Source organism: Salarias fasciatus, chromosome 11 (genome assembly GCF_902148845.1).
Source record: "Salarias fasciatus chromosome 11, fSalaFa1.1, whole genome shotgun sequence".
NCBI lineage: Eukaryota > Metazoa > Chordata > Actinopteri > Blenniiformes > Blenniidae > Salarias > Salarias fasciatus.
In genome coordinates, this window is record NC_043755.1 from 16,839,642 (window position 1) to 16,860,575 (window position 20,934).

Genomic DNA, 20,934 nt, shown 5'->3' on the forward strand with positions numbered 1-20,934 from the left:
AACATGTGATTTACAACAGAAGATAAGCTCGCCACTGTGCAATGAGAAGATAAAGTAGCTCACAAATAAACTTTGTGTTTCCTTAATTAAAGTCTTTAATGAGAGCCTGGCTGAGTTAGTTCGTAGTTAGTCCTCGTTCTAACTAAAGTGTAAGCTAAAGGAAGAAAGAAAGAGAAAGAAAGAACCAAAGAAAGAAAGAAAGAAAGCACTTACTTCTTTTAACCAATAGCCTGGAACCATGCGTGTGAATTTCCATTTAGATTGTATAGGGTTTGTTAGAATCAGGCTTCAAATATTTCTAATAACAGGGTATGTTAAGCAATCAAGCACAGACAATACAATTACTCGGGCTGATAAGCCTGCATACATGCATACATAAAAACACATATATTAAAACGTCTGTGGGCTCATAACAGCAAAGTTCATGGAAACACGATAAAAGGAAAGAAAAGACCCTGAGTAAACACCGAATGCACACATGCAGAAATGATTACATTCACGATAAAAAAGTATGTAGAGATAGAAAACCTGCTCTATAGGAGCTGCTGATCAGAATAAAGGATGAATCACTTCAACACTTCAGCCAATAGGTGAAGATTTTTTAAAGAAATAATGACTAACAAAAGGGGAAATACTTTCTATTTTAACACAGAAGTTACTTACATTTGCTATGAGAGCTTAATGATACGACATAAACCGACCACATCACCTTGAGCGACCAGGGAGCTCGCTTTCATGCCAATATCTCAGCTCAGGGCCCTATGCTACAGAGCTGGATTAACATGTCCTGGATATCTCTCCCTTTTTCTGGGTTGATTTACCCAGATATTCACAATAATTGATAAGCGGTACAATGAAGCTGGAGATTAACTCGGTAATTCAACCCAGGGTTTTTCCAACGGTAACAAGAGCATGTGTACAAAGAAGCAACAGGCAATAGTTTGAAAGAAACAGTAAGATTAATAAGCGTTTGGAGGACACTCATGGAGAATTTTGCAGTCCTGGTTACTAAGAAATCTGTATATAACTATGGCTCCTGAACTAATACGAGTTTCACATCCCTGCTCTATAACAGACATCAGATTCATTTCCTAAGGTGGTTGACATTGTTTCAACACTGAGCACTGCCTACCTTCGTATTTCATTTTCCATATTCTTTACATTTATGAAGGCTTTAAATCCAATTAATTTAAATTAGAGAAATAAAAAATGAAAAGAATAGCAGCGGTTGAATATACTGATGACATATACCATTTCCGATCCTTATTTGAAAGAAGAGAGAGGATCCACCTTTTCAGCTGCGGAACACCGGCGCTGAGCGGAATACACTCACCAACAATAAAACTCCACGTAGCATTTCAAATGAGCCTGGCTGAATCGAAGGCCTTATGACTGAAGCAGAAAGCACTCACACTCCTGTCTAAGAAACCATTTAGCAACACAAGGCCTAGCACCCATTCATTTGCCCCCCCCCACCCATCCTCCAGCCAGCCTCATATTTGTACCATCCCTCCATTCACATGTCAGTCACATCGTATGTGCGAGTAGCTGTAAACCACTGGTTTCCTCTAAGGATGTATGTGTGCATAGGTGTGTGTGTGTGTGTGTGTGTGTGTGTGTGTGTGTGTGTGTGTGTGTGTGTGTGTGTGTGTGCATGTGTGTGTGTAACACACAGCCTTTGGCCTAACAAATGGAGGCAATCAACAAGACACACGGTGCCACTTTGAGAAGGAGTGGCTGGTTAGGTGGAGAGAGAAAAAAACAGATTGACAGTAGAATACAAATTTAGATCACATAGTAAACTTAAAATCTTTTTTTTCCCTGGGCCTGCACAGTTGAAATAACCATGCTTCAAGCTTGGAGGGTTTTCTGTGCTTGGCTTGCATGTTCTGCCTGTGCTTGTGTGAGGTTAACTCTGACATTTCCTACAGAGATGAGTGTGTGTTTCTGTGTCTGAATATGTTTGTGATTATCTTTCTGTTTCCTCCAACTGATCCACAGCTATGGACTGGATGAATTCAACATTTAAACTCAATCGTGTGGTGAACAACACTTCAGTCGCACTGAAAATATTTAGCAAACACAGAGGAGGCGGAGGAAACTACCGATTCGGATTGAACACATTTATTCTCCTAAAAATGGTGTGCAGCATTCAGAACCCTGCTGCTGTTGAAGGAAAATCATTACAGCATCCATATGATTGCTTTTCCAAGAATTACAGGAGACAGTGCCGCTGCCTGTAAAAGAATCTGAGGGAGGAAATCAAGTTCAGTTTGTGTGTGGAAGGCATGTTTCCTCTTATGTGATGCCATGCTTGGCAAGAGTTGTACGCCGTTTGCTTGCATGTCTTCACAACAAACACAAAGTAGCTATAAGGTGGTGTGCATAAATTAAACAAAAGTGAAGAAGAACCTGGGAATATTTCAAAGGCAAACGTCTGTCTGGCTCCTAATGCACCGTGTAATTACGGAAGTTCACATGTAGGCTTGCAGTTTTGTGGGACTGCACATCAGTATGTGTTGCGCAGGTCCCTGTTATGTAAAAGTGACAGATTGAGAGCATGTATATATCGCTATAGCGCTCTGTACTGTAGCAGAAGAAAATCCTGTATTTGGCAAGCTGCGTTGCAATGTGGGTGGAATATCAGTGAGTGCACACAGGCGCGCGCACACACACGCAAAGGCCCGTGCGCCCATACACATACACACGCATGCACACACATACACATTTCTGCTGCCTTTGATCAAAACGAGGTAGTAATATTATCCTGTAAAGTGAGATAATATACATGTCTCAGCCCACCTAAAGCCACAGGAAAATGTCTTTCACTTGTCTTCTGACTTCACTACAGAAAGGTTTGGTCAGTTTTCATTAGATAATAAGACTGAAGACCTGCTGTGAACAAACTACTCAAGACAGGCAGCAAGAGGTCGGAGAACAAAGTGCACGGTTTGTCTCGCTCAATAACTGAGAAAATACAGTATGAAATTACTGAGAACAGCTTAATGTTAAAGAGAAAACTGGCAGAAACCCTCATGACCCAGCAGGCAAAGCGACACCAGAGCGTCGGCATCTTTAGGTGGAGCCTTATGTTTTCCAAAATCAAAGTTTTGATGTGCAGACCACTGAAATTGAGCAAAAAAACTTTATTTGTCATTGTTTCCCCATTTTGGGGTTGAAGCAGTATAATGCCAAACACAGCGCCAAGACTGTTGCAGCATTAACAGTGAAACACTTTACTCATTGTAAATAATGTTTTTAATGCTACAGATCTCACTCTCAGAGAGGTCAAAATCTTGTATATCACAGAGTCAACATAAGGGAGAAAAATACTCGGACGTGATTAGCATCCCCAAACAGCAACATAAATAACATGCTTGTCAGTGCAAGCTTCAATAATAGATATGCATTTGCACAAAATTGGCAAATACTAGCCAAAAAATAAAATGAAAAAAAGCAACAGAGTGAACTGTGTTTACTATTACAGTAGTGATTGCTTGATTTTTAAAGAGTGACACAAAACCTGAAGACACAGAGAAACAAGAAGAAAAAGCTCTTAAAGTATGACCGGAGGGACAAGTTAAAGAGCGTGGCTAGAAAATAAATCACCATAACCAATATTTTGCCCCCCCCCCATGCCCTGAATAGTCAGTTAATTAACAGGGAAAGAGGGGGAAAAAAGTATGGCGAGCAAATGTCAAGTTTGACAAAGATGGAGGTTAGCTTCTCACAATAACGCTAAACAACGGCAGCTTAAGACCTAATTTAAAAAAATAACAATAAATAAAGTAATTAAAAATGCCAAAAGGGAAAAAAATACGAATGCCATTTGTTCAGTTCAGCAACATGATGCGGAAAAAAAAAAGATCTGTTGGGTTGGAAGAGGCATTGTTAGATTAATTAACATTTTTTCTTTCTTTTTAAATGATAGATGTCATATGTCATAATTATGCATAATGAGGCAAACTGGGAGTTCAGAATAACCGAAGGGGGAAAGTTTACCGAGAGTAATTAAGTGTTTTATTTCCTATAAATGCTTTCCTCTTTCTTGTTAATCTTTTATTATCAGGCTTTCACTGAGCCACCTCAACTTCTCTTTCTACTCTCCTCTTCCTTTATTTTTTTTTCCTCCTTCTTCTTCTTCTTCTCTGCCTTGTTCAGTCAGTGCGGGTCTTGTGTGGCCGGGCAGGTGCAGCGGGCCATGTTGACAGCTTGTCCCTCCTCTCTTGCCGCAGGGAAAACTGTCACCCCTGTCATTCAGGCCTATGAACACAGTGTGTGTCTGTGTGTGTGTGTGTGTGTGCGCGCGCTCTCGGGAGACTGTGAAAGTGTGCGTGTGAGGAAGGGAGAGGTATTCTGCTAACTGCCAGAAACAGCTGAATGCGTGGACACTCACACACACAATGCTGACAATGACTTAAACATGATGGGAGCTTCACAACCTCAACCTGGAAGGACAAAGCCTTCGGGGAGCCAAACTCCACACCGGGTGACACGGTGATGCAGCAAAGGGAGAAGAGTTTGGATGTTGGGGGGGGGGGGGTTGTGCATTTACTTTCTGCACCGACACGTAGAACACAAGGGAAGAGAATGTGGCTGTTCCAAACAAAGGCAAGAGTTTGATCTTCCTCTGATTACACCAAAGTCCTTAATGAATTAAGAGATAATTAAAGTGATGACAAAAAGAAAAAAAAAAAAAAAAAGCAGTGACCTACAGGTGAGAAAAACAGGCTTTGGACTGTGAAACCCCAATTAATCAGGAAAGAGCTGTCCAGCAAAAAAGTTGTAATGCCACAGGCTGAAAACAGGCTGGAGTGGATGAGTCCACTCCAAAATGTGTCTAAGTACAAGTGGGGATAAGAGCGTCCAGGATTTGGTGAAATGTTGACCTCTAATCTAAAAGCTTTCTTCTCTTCAGAGACCTGCTGTTATTTCCGTGCAGTTGTCTTCAGGATATAGTTATAAAATCCTGTAACAGGAAGTCTTGTGGTCAGAATTTAAACTCTCCTTTATGTAGATTCATCACCACCCCTGAAGCGAGAATATTTCTGGTTCAGGTCCGGGCTTATGGGTTTGCTCCAGGTGGTCCTCCAGTTTCATCCAAAATGCATCCAAGACTAAATGTTGCCTCTAAAAAAAGCGACTGTGTCTGTGTGTTTGCTCTGTGATGGACTGCTGTCCAGTCCGGGGCGAATCCCGCCGTTTGCCCACAGCCAGCTGTGATCGGTGCCAACGCCAGGGGGGATTAGATATAAGGCCTCTTGAGGGCCAAAACTCCCAAATCTGGCACTCTAAACCACCAAGCAAAATGTAAAAAATTCAAAGAAAACAGATTTTTTGTAAATCATGCATAATGCAACAGCTTTAGGAGAAGTTTTATGAACATTTCACTGTGTTTTGCACCACAAAGTATAATTAAAATTGGTTTTATGTTACGACTGTAGTCATTTTCAGCAGAAATTGCTTTGTTTTATTTTCATTTTCATTGTGTACACTCTGCACCACAGAAAAAGAAACAGTTCAGAGTTTAATTTTAACTGTTACTATGGCACTCTTTAACTGTTCTACCCACTCAACATGAAATCAGGCTGCATGCGACTCTTGAACTAAAATGCAACTTAGAGGGATCAAGGGAAATAGAAAATGGATGGACAAGCAGAAAAACACGTTCTTTCAGTGAACACTGCCTTAATGGGATTTATTATGGAAGATGGCCTGTTAATTTGAAAACTATTATGGGAAGTCAAGGCCTTCGTCTCACCGACGGCAGAAAATGTCCATTAGTTACTTCAGCTGTGCAGCCTTGGTTTGTTGTTTTATTTGCATTTTCAGTCGATGTGCACTCAGTCACACAAATGCTGTTATATTTGACACAGTGGACGAAGTGTCAAGTCACCGATGCTTTAATTAATGTCCTTTAAATGTACAGTACATACGAGCCATATTACAAAAGGTGTGGACGCGCAACAGCAATTCAGGCGCTGGAATTGGAAAGATTTCACCCTTAAAGTGCGTCGTGGGAGTAGAGCAGTTTGAACTTGCACATGTCAAGGCCATCGCAGACTTGCCTTCATGGGTGAAGCGGCACAACTCATGTGGGACAGAAGCAGCCCCCCACCAAAAAAAAAGAGGGGGGGGGAAAACTAAACAAAGGAGAACCTGTATTCCAAAACAAAACACAAAGCCCCAACATGGCTCAGTGACTTACACAGTCAAAGCCTCAGAGCATCTGTGTGTGTGAGTGTGTGTGTGTGTGTGTGTGTCCAGTGGGGGCACTGGCCCCAGACAAAGTGCTCTGCCAGCTTTCTGCCCACTGGTCTTTTCATTGCTGATGGATGGGCCTTGTTCAGCACCATCTGGCTAAGGGATACCTCGCATTAATCATCACAAACACACACACACACACACATACACACACACTTCTCTCTCTTAAACATACATGTACCAGATGAGTGCAGTTGTCTACATGTAATGTAGATGAACAGGCAGGGATAGATTCAACGTAAACACTGCCGCGCGGTTCAACAAGAGAAGGTAAATGACGAGGCAGAGGAAGACTGTGAAAGAAAGAGACCGACCATAAAAACTAACAATGAGAGAAAGTGTATAGTTTCCCTCACAACAATTTTTTTTTTTTTGTTTGCTTTTACCGAGCAATTCTCTCCATTTGTAATTCAGAGTTAGTCATGGGAGATTAAGAAACAAGCTTGGTACAGAAATAACAATTAGTTCATTTAAAAACATTGTTTCATTGGGTAGGTAGCCTGGAGCTACAATAAAGCCTCGCTAACCCACCCTCTCCCCAACTCTCTCTTTATTAATGACCCTTTCATACCTATAGCAGGATGCATAATAACAATAATGGCTGTAAAAACACCAATATACCCCTCATGTCGCTCCATTCACTCTTTCTCTTATCTCGTTCCCACACGAACACACACACACACGCACACGGATGTGTTAGTAAACACATAATATCCTTACATAAACTGTAAGCTGAAAGGCCAGACACCCAAGGGAATTTAGTGTAAAATGAGGGACATTATCAGACTTCATTTATTTCTATCTAACGGCTATATGGGCTTAATACAAGCTGATTTGCTTTTGCATTTCCACGGTGTACGGACATGGGCAAGGACAGGCAGAACAGTGGTTGATCTGCGAGGGAGCATGCTTGACATTAGATTTGTTATCATTAAATCATATCTCACGGCTATCTGGGTTTGTAATGTAAGGGGATTTATTTGCACATCTACACAATCTATGGAAAAGGAATAAGACCTACGGTAATGTGGCTGCAAGTTGAGCTGCTTAGGAGGGAGATTTACAAGGAACTCGACATGCCAAACACGTTTGCGTACGAGGGACGGAAGATAACATGTAATAGAAACAGATTACTTTTGACACATTTTATCTCCAAATATACTTAGATTGCCAAGTTTATCAGTGAATTTGTTGGCATTTTACTCATGAAAAACCTTATGCAATGCCATGATAAGGACTGACATGTCTAAGTTGTTGTTTTAACATTTTAAAATTATTAAATTTACTAATGTATACACTTACTGGCCAGAAGAATTGACACACCAGGCAATGGCTCAATCCGTTTAGGCCCATTGACATGATCACAAGACCTGCTGAAGCTGAAAATGAACATCACAATCTGGGCAAAAAGGTTAAATTGACTTTCTATAAAGATGTGGCTGCACAACCCACATGAAATACAAGGTTACTGAGACCAAGTCAGAGTGAAGTCAAGGGTGTGATTTCCTGGCTGACCAGGAGGGGAGAACACATGTATGGCAGATTAGCGCACGTCTTCCAGGTCTCTTGTGTTCCCGGGTTACTGAAATGCCACGTCGAATGAGCTCGAAATCACCAGAGACTGAAACCGGCTTAGCTGAACGTGAGGAGATGCATCTGCATAACCAGCTTCTCGTTTTGAAACTTCCGGCAAAGATATGTATACACGAGTCTTCCTGGGTCAGGGGCGAGTCAACGCGTGAGACGACAGACTGAACCATGGTGTGGTGATCCAGGATCTCGCTCAGGGAGCCACAGTGGTGATTCAATTTCTTAAGAGGTTTTTTTGTTTTGTTTTCATTTTTTAAGAATTTTGCCCAGGGATCAATAAAGTAATTCTGTTCTATTGTAATCTATTCCATCTGTACTTTTAATTTCCTGTAAAGTGCACCTCACGTGATGGTTGCTGAGGCTCTCTTCTCTTGAGTCCTGAAGTAAACTGAAGGTCACAGTTAACGAACCAAGGTTGAATGTTGGTACCATTTAACTGTTGTTATTGAGTTATGTGGCTAGAGGACAACAGTTTTGTCAATCGATGAACAGAATCTAGGTACCCAGTGTGCAGCAGTTCTCTGTGTGATGATGCTCCGGGAATGTAAAGGTCAGAGGAGATGGATCAGTTTGGTTAGAGATGGCAGAAAAGCAACAACTAATTCAAATACCCACTGGATACGACCAATATATCGAGGAGACAGTCTGAAGAACCTTGAAGCAAATGGGCTACAACTGCAGAAGACCACACTGGAAGCTGCTATTGTTCACGTTTAACGGGTCACATCGGTCACATGGGTTATTCTTCACACGGGCTCACCGTGGTTGAACAATAGAGAGCTGGAAAAACATTGATACTGTAACAGTTTAAACCCAGGGTCACAATTTAGCAGAAACATCATGTCTTGTATCGACAATTCAGGCTACAGTTTGTAGTTCACCTTTATGTTAAATTTAATTGGAAGATACATACAAGAAATCAAAACTGGTGTGAAATCACAAAAAGATCCAGGCTGGTAACAGGGAGGTTACTGTACATAATAGACACCAAGTAAGATGTGCCATACAGCAGAGGTCACTATAGACAAAATCATCACAGCAAAAATTTGCCAATTTTGTTTCTTTCTTGATGAAGCCTCAAATTTAGAGCAGACACAGGCTCCGTCCTCCGAGAACCTCAGCCGGAGAATGATATAAAGTGTTTTGAGGGCTGCAAGATTCAATATTCAAGATTCAAGAAAACTTTATTGTCATCCCAGTTCACATTAACATGTTTGTGGCATGAAAAGGGGGTACTCAGGTCCCGGGTCAGAAGCCTAACTCTAGGAGTAACTCAAGGGATACTAATAATAATAAGGATTAAATAAAAATAAAAATAAATAATAAAAGTATTTGCAGACAGTGTTACAAGAGCAGTAACCTGGTGTGCAAAGTGTCCAGTGCTAAGTGACAGCATTGTGCAGAGACAATACAGTCACACTGGAGGTGACACTTTACATACAAAATTGCTTTTCCTCCATGGACTGATTTTTTTAAAGGCAGGTCATACAGAAAATGAGCACAAATGAAAAACAGCTTTATATGAAGCCAGTTTCACAGCAAAAGCAGTTCAAAAAGCTGAGTCTTTGTCGTGACAACTGGTTATGAACTTTCTGTTGTTCCTTTCTGTAAGTTTTCTTAAAAGAGTTTATTCAGAGAACTTCTTTTTTTTTCAATTGAACTGGACAAAAGAGCAGAATTGTAGAATTCCTCCAACAATCTAAGTCTTCATGCAAGTTCAAGAGAAAAATCACAAAAGAACAAAAAAGGCTTGGTGATATTTTTGGATCACTGTGAGATTCTGTCACCCGGTCCTGAATCCCTGTGCTGAGGATACTGCTTAAGGACAGAGCATGTTCACAAATACCAACCGCCTCATTTAGGAATAAATGCACTAATGTATTATAAAGACATCCCCTGCTAACTTTGTTCAATTCACATTCTGCTTGTGCTCGCCTCACACTCCTGTACTCATTTATATGAGTGTGTGTTCTGTGTATACTATTACTATTACTATTATTAGTGCCTGTACGCGTCTGTGTGTGTGTGTGTGTGTGTGTGTGTGTGTGTGTGTGTGTGTGTGTGTGTGTGTGTGTGTGTGTGTGTGTGGGAGAAAGATGCACGTCTGCTGCACTGAAAACGTGATCTTCCTTATATCTTTTTAATTAGTGTGGAACATACAGCATGCACTACAGGCTGAAGATGAAGCGTTTTTTTTTTTCTTCTTCTTCTTCTTCTTCTTCTTTTAATATTGGCTGAGCTGAATCTGATCTAAACACCCGCACACCTGCAAAGCACTTTTCAATCACTGGCACGCCGACAACATGCACTCTGCAGTTCGCAGGCTGCCAAACTATGTATTGATGATAAGTAGTGCTTACAGCACAACCCAGACGCGGACAAAAGTGATGGTGGGGAAGAACGCAATGACAGCTGTTGTCGCCCTCAGAAGAATAACTTTAAATGCAGCAGCTCACAAAGGCTCTCACGCCATCACGGTAAGTGTTAGTGAAGTGTGACAGGATCAGTCTGCCGTCAGATGCTAACCTGATAATGTATGAAGCCATGCCGGGTATACACACACACACACACCAACACAGCTGATTAGATTGATATCAGACTCTGATCTCCCTCCCAATCACACACACACACACACACTCTCCCACTGTAATCAGGAACAAACACTCGAGCAGTGCTCAGCCACAAGATTACTGACAAGAGGTGTCCATTCTGAAGAGACAATAAACTCACAGCTGCCATAAATACAATGTGGCGACGGTGACCTTTGATGTCAAGTGAGAGCTTCTGGTCTAGAGGTGAATGATGCTGGACACTCAGGGCTCATTAAGAAACACACAGCGAGCAGCCAGAAAAAGAAACCTGTGTATTCCCTGTGCCGAACACAAAAGATGGGAGATGTAAACCTTTGAAAGCACAAATGAATAAAGTAAAGCTCTTACCTTGTGGTCGTATGGGTTGTAAGAGTGGAAGAGTTGTGAGAGCTCCTTAGTCCTTTGCTTCTTCTACAGCATGGAAAAAGAGAAAAGAAAAAACAGACAAAAAGGTTAGGGCAAAAAATGCGAAGCTACAAATATAACTGGAAATAGAATTAAAAAACATGGCAGCTGGATGTAAATATTGATCATTTATGTCTACTTTCTGAAAAAAAATTAGAAATTGCATGAACTTGGTAAGATTTGTCCTCAAAAATGTTCTTTTATTGTTATTTGTCCATCATATCCTGTTTATCTCACTAAGAGAGTTAAGTTAACATCTGGAGCAAGTACGAACATGAAGTACAGTTTCCCTTATTTTAACTTATTAGATGACTGTAACACAAGGAAAAACAAATTAGCATGGCTGACAACTACGCCCACGGTAATTCATTAAACCCATGCGACGAACAGAGGGAGCACATTTATTTGTTCACCAGCTGTGGCAGAAAAATATTCCTCATTTTATTTCCAGTCTAAGTCTGGCCTTAACCTTGCATGTCCTTAATCCGTAATGAGATGCACGAGCGTGAGACATGACTGTTTGATGTGTGGCAGTTGTTAATGCAATCAGTTACATGAGGCTGATGCAGTTACAGAGAGAGCTAATTAGTGCGCTGATTAGGCCACGTCTGGCTAAAGGGGAAGGGATATATGTATACGCTGCTGTAGCTGAAGGGAGCGTTGCATTCATTGTTATTCTCCCTCCTCTTCCTTCCCTCTGTCTTTTCCAGTGTCAGGATGCACAGAGCTGCGTTCAGTGTCCTTAGGCCAGATCTGTACATCGCGAACGGAGTAACCAAGTCGTTCGGTTATCGCGCAGGGGCATCATTAAAGCTTGATGGACGTGCAGCAGCAGGATTGGAAAAGAGAGGTTGGTAGTCGGATGTAGGAAAAAAAACCTGACATTTATTGTTTAGTGGACGGAGATAAACTGTGTTTTAAAAGTTGCAGTGTATCCTGATGTCCTTAGATAAAGAATTAAAAAAAAATGTGTTTGTACTTTCCCAGTTTTGACTTCATCCATGTCTTTCTGTCTCCACTAAGACGCATCCCCGATGGCTCACCTCTCAAAGCCGGTTTCCCTAATCTCTATTCATATCCATCTAAGCATCCCATCACGTCTTCCTCTTCCATATAGTGCGGCTCTGCCCATCTCCTACTCATCCTCTCTTCACTCAAGGCTCATCTGATCCATATGCTCCTGTAATCACTGGCCCTGTCCCTCCATCCATCCTCTCATTCTTGTTTTTCACCTGCTTCCCACTCACGTCTGCTGCCAAAGGGCTCTCTGGAATCTCCAAATCCTCTTTTCACTCACATTTTCTTTGGCTTTCCGCAAACCCGGCGTCTCTCCCCTCTCCCCCCACATTCTCCTCCGCTGCCTGTGTTTTCTCCAGTGGGAGAAAATTCATACTAATCAGACAGTCTCCACTCTCACCCGTTCCAGCAGCCCTCTTCCCTCCCCACCCCCTTTAAGTCTGTCCCACCACAATTTCTCTCACTCTCACTCTCTCTTTGCCTGGAGCACCTTGGGTGAGAGTGATGCTCTCATCATTGCTCCTCAACACCATTCTCTCTCTCCTCCTGCTATCCCTTTATCACTTTCAACATCACTCTGTATTCAGAGACACTCAACTCCGTGTGCGTGTGTGTGTGTGTGTGTGTGTGTGTGTGTGTGTGTGTGTGTGTGTGTGTGTGTGTGTGTGTGTGTGTGTGTGTGTGCGTGCCAAGCGAGAGACTGTAAGACAGATGTAACTGCAGGTAAGAATTTCTCAACCCCCAGTAGAAATAATTCAGGTTCAGCTCAATAGCAAACGCATACACACAAGTAAACACACACACACACACACACACACACACACACACACACACACACACACACACACACACACACACACACACACACACACACACACACACACACACACAAAAAATGAAGAGACATGCTTCAGCAGAGCCATTTGATGACAAATGAAAAGTTGCTAGCTATGAAAGATGTCAGACTAAGGAGACTTGTTTTGTTTTTGTTTTCCTTAAAACATTTAAAATAAGGAGATTTTAAACCCCTCTCCACACGATAAACACATTTCACACGTTGTGGTTCATTGTTGTTCGGTCGCGGTCCTCGAAGGCCTCTGCTTTACAAAGTCTCTGTACTCCAACACACCTGATTTTCAATGTCTTTTTATCATTAATAACCTCCTCAAATATTAGATTAAGGTGTGTTGAAGAAGGGGGATGTCAGAACCCTGCAGGACTGTGGCCCAGCAGGATCAACACTTTGCAATTCCCTGTGTAATCTGATAGCTTCCCGTCAGAACCAGCGCTGGATCTGGGCAGAAGGCTGAGCTACAGAAGCTCTTCTATTGGCTCGGACCACCACGGGTCAGCCTTCACAGTCTTTTCCTCCCATGATCTTGTCACCAATTCAGTGTTTCTCCTTCGTCGGGCTGCTTTGGATGGATACTGACCCCTGCGGTACGATAACGCACCACAAGAGCTGCAGTTTTGGAAATGCCGGCCAATTGGAATGCTAGCAATCACAAAGATGCAATTAATGTACACGCAACTCCACAATGCTGTGCATTTGACATTGAAAACATGAAAAAAAAAAAGGTTCTTCATTCCAAGAAATTTGTCCGAAAAATTCAGAAAAGAGAACAAATGGGTAACCCAAAATTGTTTCACATCTATAAATAAAGGAATATAAAAAACGGTAGAAAGGAACTTAAATCAAATGTGAAAACTGTGCGTCCTGTGCTCGACATTGTCTCTGAACTGGTAGGTTCTAGAGAGTGTTCCCTTACAACTATCTTTCCTAAGACTGTGGAACAATGCTTGGTCAACACAACAGTTAGATTAATAATAGGGTTTACCTAAAGCGGGCATGGGCAAATGGCGACCTGCAGGTCGTGTGCGGCCCCGTCTTTCTACTTTAGAGCCCACTAGAAATAAAAATGGTGCCGCAATTAACCCCATTTGAACCCAAAGCCAACTGTAATCTCCCCTAAATACTGTAGAAGAAAAAGCATTTTAAGGTGGTCATGAAATATATGCGCTTTGATCCATAGTCCGCTCTTTATTTTAAATGACTGGCATTAATGGTCATACAATATTAAATAATCCAGTATAATTTGGTCCTCTGGTAGAGAGGATTATATTCTCATGGGCTTCAATATGATCAAAGCTGCCTCCTGGCCTAAAGGTTGCTGCTCGACCTTCAGCTGTGATAGATCGGGATGGGACTGAAGCTGCAGACGCAGTGTGTCAATAAATGTCCTCACAAGCATAGCTGAACAAATAAGTGTGAGTTTGTGCATGGAGAAGTTAATCTTGCATGTCGCCGAGGTTGTGCTTGTGACAACCCAGCAATGCAGCGCAAGTGTGTGTGAGTGTGTGTGGACCTGTCACCACGGTGATGATGAACAATGGTTGTTATCATGACGTCCATCTGTTGTTGTTGCCAGAGACGGATGCTGCATGTAACGCGAAGTGACATTACATGGATGTAGACACTTAGGTACTCATACCCACACTCCGGTCCAGGACCGCTGCAGACGGAGGCCGTGTGTGTGAGGAGCGCTCATACAGCCTTGCTGTAAGATTACAGGAATATCTGCATAATGCTGAAAAGCAGTTGCTCTGACAGGGCTGTGATTTACTGGTGATTAATGACGCTAGCTAAAGAAGATTCACTTCAGGGACAAAGAAATCTCTGTCTTTGGATAAAGGAAGCTATTGCAACTAAAGGCCACGTGCTAAAAACGGACATATATACTCATCATATAGTTGAAACGCAAAGATTGTTTGTATTATAGTATATATATATTTTTTTTATCTTCAAATGTTCCTGAATTAAACAAACAAAAAAAAAAAAAAAAATGAAGGCAGCAGAAATGCATGTGCGCCTGTGTATATTCATGTGTACATACTTGCAGTTCATGAATCTCAACATACCCGAGTGTGAGTGCGTTGTAGGGCAAGGTAACAGTGATCTTGCCTGCAGTGTGTGCGCGCGCCTCTGGCTCATCAGTACGCGCCCGTTTGTCTTTCCCCTAATGACAGACAGATGTTGCTGCTATAGAGCCCGAGTGTCACATTACTCCTACAGTACGAGAACCTTGGGCGTCATCTGTGTGTGTTTGTGCCTGTGAAGGATTAACACCTCCTAAAGCATCGCAAACACAGAGGTCACATCGGTGTGTGTGAGTGTGTGTGACCTCTTTTTCCCCACTATAGAGGTCATGCGACATAACATTTGTGTCCTACTTTGACTTGTCAGATCCCCTCCATGCGAATTCAGCCAGTGTAGGAAGAAGGCATAACATTTCAACACAGTGATAAAAGTCTGTATGCAAGTAGAAAAAGACAAAGGATTAAGCTTCAAGAGTTTCAGAACTCCATTTATTTTCCAATTTAATTTTTTATTAAAGTTGCTAATTATCCTGCAGGCTTTATTCACCACTATCACCATTTTTCAGCATCAACTAAATTTCCCCTCGGGGATCTGGACTGACCGACTGGAGATCTTAATTTTTCACACCCTGTTACTCTCGACTCCCTCAGCTAGTTAAAACTCTTGCAGGAACAGCGATATGAAAGAACTAAACAGGTTAAAACATAATTATTTGAATGTGGCAAGCAAAAAAAAAAAAAAAAAAAAACTGCGATCATTAAAATGCAATGTGTTATCTCATCCATTATTGGTGGATACGCTGCTCATTAATCAAGTGCTACCTGGCCCCAGACAGCAACTTAACCATTAACTCAACCTTAATACCTGTTAGACTCCCTTTAAGCAAGTGTTATTATCTCCCTTGATATGTGTGTGAGGGAGTTGTGTCTCAGATGAGAGAAAGCGTGTGTGCATATGTGTGTGTGTGTGTGTGTGTGTGTGTGTCCACCCCTGCCTCGTGTGTGTGTGTGTGTCCAGGCGTAGATAAATGATAGTGAAGCGAGAAGATGGAGCTACTAGTGGCTGGCCAGCTGTTTCACTTTGACAGCTGCAGCACCGGTGCCTCGTGGGTAATGGAGTTCTTAACCAATTACAACCTGGGGAAATTAAAAACACTGTCCCACTAGAACGGCTAATCTCCTTCTCGATCACTTTCTCTCCTGCAGTTGCTCGTTCTCAACTCGTCCTCACCAACAGACATGCACACGCTCACACATACACACCTTCCACTCAGCAAGTCCATTTATCAAGGCTAAGTTCTAGTCACCTGGGGATGATTATGGAGATCCAAGCTAATAACATTCACATTCCTTTATTCTCAACATGCTTTCTATCCCTCTATCCCTCCATCCCTGTGGTCTTCCATTCTTCCCATCTGCCTCTTTGCTACCTGCATCCGGCGTTTTCTCATATATCATTTATTATACAAGGTAATAAGACCCACAGATAGCAGCAGCAAACACCTGGACCTCATCGCAGGTGGACGCCCTCCAGCTCGCTGTGTGTTTTCCTAATAATAATTATATAAATATATTTCTTTTTTTTACGGCTAGAAATGAGATGGTCAAAGCAAAATCACAATACCAAAATAAAAAAACTTTCTATATTCCAAGATATTCCAATTATAATCTTGACAAAAAAGTAGTGACAACAAAGTAAAATAGAGTGACACCAGCCAGCAGGGTGCCGCAAAGTGTAGAAAATTCTGCCTTACAAAATAATACTGAAAAAATAACAGAGAAACGTCTTCCATCTGCCCTTGGGTTTTTATTCCATGTATTCAGATAGATTTTGTCAAAGCACTATATAAAGGATCCTACAGAAGACGCTTAGATCACTTGATGCCACTTCAAATAGAGCCAGCGTGAGTGAAATATAATTTGTTACTGCTTTCTCCAATGAGAGGCAAGGATTTTGTAGTTGGATGACTATGTGAGAGAATATCAGTAATTTTACTTTCTACTGACAGAGAATAGGATGTTAGTAGTGCAGCCGATTGGACAATAAATCGCTTGGTTTTAACGGAGTGAATTGTTTTGTCTGTGTCCCTAATGCAAGTGTCTTCCCATGGAATCCATCAAACCCAAACTGCCAGCGTTAAAACCTGCCAAATTCTAAAATTAGGGGATTTTAAGTTGCTCCAACATGCCCCACGGCGGAAAGCCCCCTCAATATGTGTTTGTATCTGCCTTTCATTATTACCCCTCCAGCTTTCCCAGCTCTCTCCATCCCCTCTTCCCTTCCTCCTCCATCTACCTATCCATCCGGCCCTCCTGTGGCTTTTCAACACAGTTGTGCTCCAGACAAACCATCTGGTGCACTTTATTAATGACTGACCCTACATGGCTTAGAGACGTCGCCTTGCTGCCACCGCTCGCTGTGTGTGTGTGCGTGTGTGTAGAAACAGGTGCGCGCTGACTGATGAAGCGATGTTGTGTGCAGCTTTAACCACTGAAGCAGGTGTACTGGTTACAGGGACCCCAACATATCTTTGTGACACCCCCACTCTCACCTTTCACCATTCCCTGTCAAGTATGGATACGCCCAAGATTAAGTCATCTTTTAACATCGCAGAGGTAAAAAAAAAAGAAAAGAAAAGAACCCAGAATTGGGCACATTCAAGTGGCAGTTAATTCAAGGCAATTAAGGAACACAAACAACTGCTCATGTGGTGCAAACCACCCCTTTGTTGTCTTGCGCAAGTGAGATATTTGCAATGGACTTCTCCATGCACGGCGATTTAGCACAAATCCATCAATTAATCCATCCATCCACACTTTATCCAGACTAGATCCACGTGGTGGATGGTGAGTTTACCTCAGCCAACACCGTGCCAAAGGTAGAATACTAAACAACCTCATCACCAACAGCAGGTCTCATCGCACATCGACCCACGAACTCTCTTCAGCATTAGACTGAAAAGATCTTGGCTATGGAGGGAAATCTTGGGTTGATTTGTGCCGACATCCCGACACTGACAACAGAAGTCACGCGGGACTGACGGAGGAGAAAAGAAAGGCGAGAGTGGGAAAAGGGAGAGGAAGAGGCGAGAAGCCGCAGTGTGGCTGTCTGGGGATTGATCCCTCCAAGACACGCTCGGCTTCTCCTCGGAGAACCAAAAGGAAGGAGAGGGGAAGGGAAAAAGAGAATGACTTATGAAGATGCTCCACTTGAAAGAGATGTGTCAACACTTTGATGGTAAAGAGGGAGCGAGTACAAATGCACAAAGAGATGGAACATACAGTGTGGAGCTGAGCATATGTAGGAGGTGAAACTACTGAAGAAAAAAGGTCAAAGAAAACATTTAAGGCTCAATGACAAACAAATGCAGCATGGTAATGCTTTAATAATAACATAACTGGAGCTTTTAGGTGCATGTAATATTTAACATATTTAAGAATGAGCTATTTTTAACTAAAAAATATGATATTGAGTAACAGGATTAAGCAGAAAAATGCATGAAGGAAATGTAATGAGATAAATGAAGCCAAGCTAATGCCGAAGGAAGCAATACATTATGATTGAAACTAGGAAGTATAATCTTTCACTGCAGTGTGACTAACCTTGCTCATGGTGAGGATAGTAAAGCTACAAAGCAGAGGTTATAGATAGTTCCAATTATAGATCCAGCAGCTCTGCTAAACAATAATGTAGCCGTGAGGCAAAAAGGTCAGGAAAGCTGAGGTGCTGCTGGTGTTGTCTTCAATCTGAGTTGCGTTTTTTCACTCAGTCTTCCTCTGATAACAATTATATCTTCATTAGCTCGTAATTGTTTCATTTGGCAGCACGCAGAAAGAGAGATGACGCTGGAGAGGGTATTAGTCACAAGCTGGGTAGTTACACACGGAACAATAAGCGGTTCAAATGAACCAGTAACCAACGTCGAATAATGAGTGGGTGCTTCAAAATGCTGGGTTTTTTTTTTTTGTTTGTTTTTTTTTACTCCAATAAAGGAGCTTCGATCTCTGGGGAGGGAAGTGGAAAATGCTTCATACCATAATTGGTCATTCAGGAAATCTTGCAACTTTAAAATGCTTGAAAATTACTTTGGTGTCCTGTTCGGGTGTTTTCTCAATTACTACCAAATTAAATCCCAAGCAGGCTTCAAGCATTTAGAGACATACGACTAAACATGGCTTCATACTGACTGTTTCACCAGAATCAGACGCGTCAGGGACTGTATGACCATCACTCACCACGTGGGCTGGGACTTGCTCCATCTTGGCGGCGGGCGTTCCGGGTCTGGGGTAGAACTGGTTGATGAACAGACTGGGGAATCGGTAGTGTTTGACCAGCTCCACCGTCTCTTGGAAATCCTCGTCAGTCTCACCAGGAAACCCACAGATGATGTCCGTAGCGATAGTTATACCCGGGACTCTAAAAGAGAAAGAAAGAAATATTTAGCTGGGATTCTAGATCTCCATGTCTGCCCTGTTTTGAACCAGTGATAAAAATCCTAAAACCATTCTTAAAACAACCCCTGTTCTGTGAACTTAATCAAGACTTCTGGAATGCTCAAACCACTTCTTCCATTTGCGGCTCGTAATTCATCTTTTAATTTTGTCGTCGACTGTGCTGATGAGCATCGTCCTAAAACTCCGGACCAACCAAACATTAGGAAAGGTTTGCACCTTTCCCCATGGACTCATTCAGCCAATCAAAACCTGATTAGCAACTTCTCCTGCAAATCGTTAGCTATTGATTATTGACTGCCAGGCTCATTGGATTAATGGCGGCCAATAGAACGGTATGGGAATTAATGCATCGATTTGTTTCATGAATTTTGTTTGTATTGGCAGCTGTTAGATGACGAGTGAAGGAACTTCAAGGGTGACTCATGTTTGTCAGAAAACAATGTCTCTCCTGAAGGACATATTTGACATTGTCATTGAAATGAACACTATTTTGACATGTTGCCGTAGAATTTCAATGATTACGCTTCGTCCTGAAGACATTTATCATCATCTCTGGCAGCTGAAGGTTCTGTCAATTACCCTGAGGGGCTCCATTACCAAGACCAGAGTTCTGCACATTACTCTGAGCAGCGGAGCCCATATTATTTTTGACAAGGTGGCTTTTGAACACAACGTTCGCATTTGTTGGAGTGGAGTTTTTATTATTCGCAATTCAAGAAAGCCAAGGTACTGATGATAAGCTTTCAATCAAAGAGTGGAATGGCAGACGCACCTTAATGTAAAGACTTCAACAAGTCAGGATATTATCAATAAGAAACAACACATTACTAGCTACAGCTCTGTTCTATTCTCCATTATTTCATCTTTATTCCTTTTCCCCCACATTCTCTACAGTTCGTATTGATAAGAATTTAGCTTCAGAAAGCGCAACAAAGACTGAACAGAATCAAAAAGCATGAATATCAGAAACGTTTTATCTCCTGTTGGGAACTAATAAAAGCTCAAGAAAGACACAAACTAACACAAACACAAACACACACACGCATGTTGTCGAAGTAAACCACATGGAGACAGCTCAACAAAGATATTGAGAAAAGAGTGGGGAAGACATTTTCTCTGCTATCGACAACATGATGCATCTCTAATTACATTAACTTCCTGCATCTGCAACCCAGCGATAACCTCTGACCTATTGATGAGCTCCAATTGGCCGATGGTCATTAATATTAACCAATAGCTTGCGGGCAAAGGCATCCTTGACCTCTCAGATCTGCCTGACAACTACCCTATGGAAAAGTAAAAGTACATAAATTAAAAAATAAAACAAAATAAACTACGTGCACAGAATGGTCAATTTGGCTGAATGAATGAATAATTCTCTATTCGCCATTAAAATTAACTTCCTGGATCCCCTCAAGCAGCGACTCCAACCGCCCCCAGAGTGTTCAACACAAAATTCAAGGTTTAATCCTTTATCTTATTAGGTAAACAAAGAAGTACGTGCAGCCTGTAGGCACCTATAATAATTAATCCAGTAAAGTCTCCAGAAAGCGGTAAGATATGCTACATTTCAGCAATCGGAGGCTCTTTTCGGTGTCGGTTTGCGCCCACATGAGGGTCAACAGTGTGAAACTTTGCAGGCATGCAGGTGTAGTGCTGGATTTTTGTGCAGCGTACGGGATTCCTCTTACAGGGATAAAACAAATCTGAATGAGTTCACAATTATTTATCACCA

The 20,934-nt window shown here is 41.9% G+C and overlaps 1 protein-coding gene across 1 annotated transcript in view; it reads right to left on the minus strand.

Moving 5' to 3' along the window:
- cdkal1 (CDK5 regulatory subunit associated protein 1-like 1) overlaps positions 1 to 20,934 on the minus strand; it is a 232,327-nt gene that overhangs the window by 44,818 nt on the left and 166,575 nt on the right. The window contains exons 11-12 of the mRNA XM_030102247.1: positions 18,981 to 19,161; positions 10,794 to 10,856 (exon numbers count right to left, since the gene is read on the minus strand). Of these exons, the coding sequence (XP_029958107.1) occupies positions 10,794 to 10,856; positions 18,981 to 19,161 (244 nt within the window). The remainder of the gene's footprint in view (positions 1 to 10,793; positions 10,857 to 18,980; positions 19,162 to 20,934) is intronic.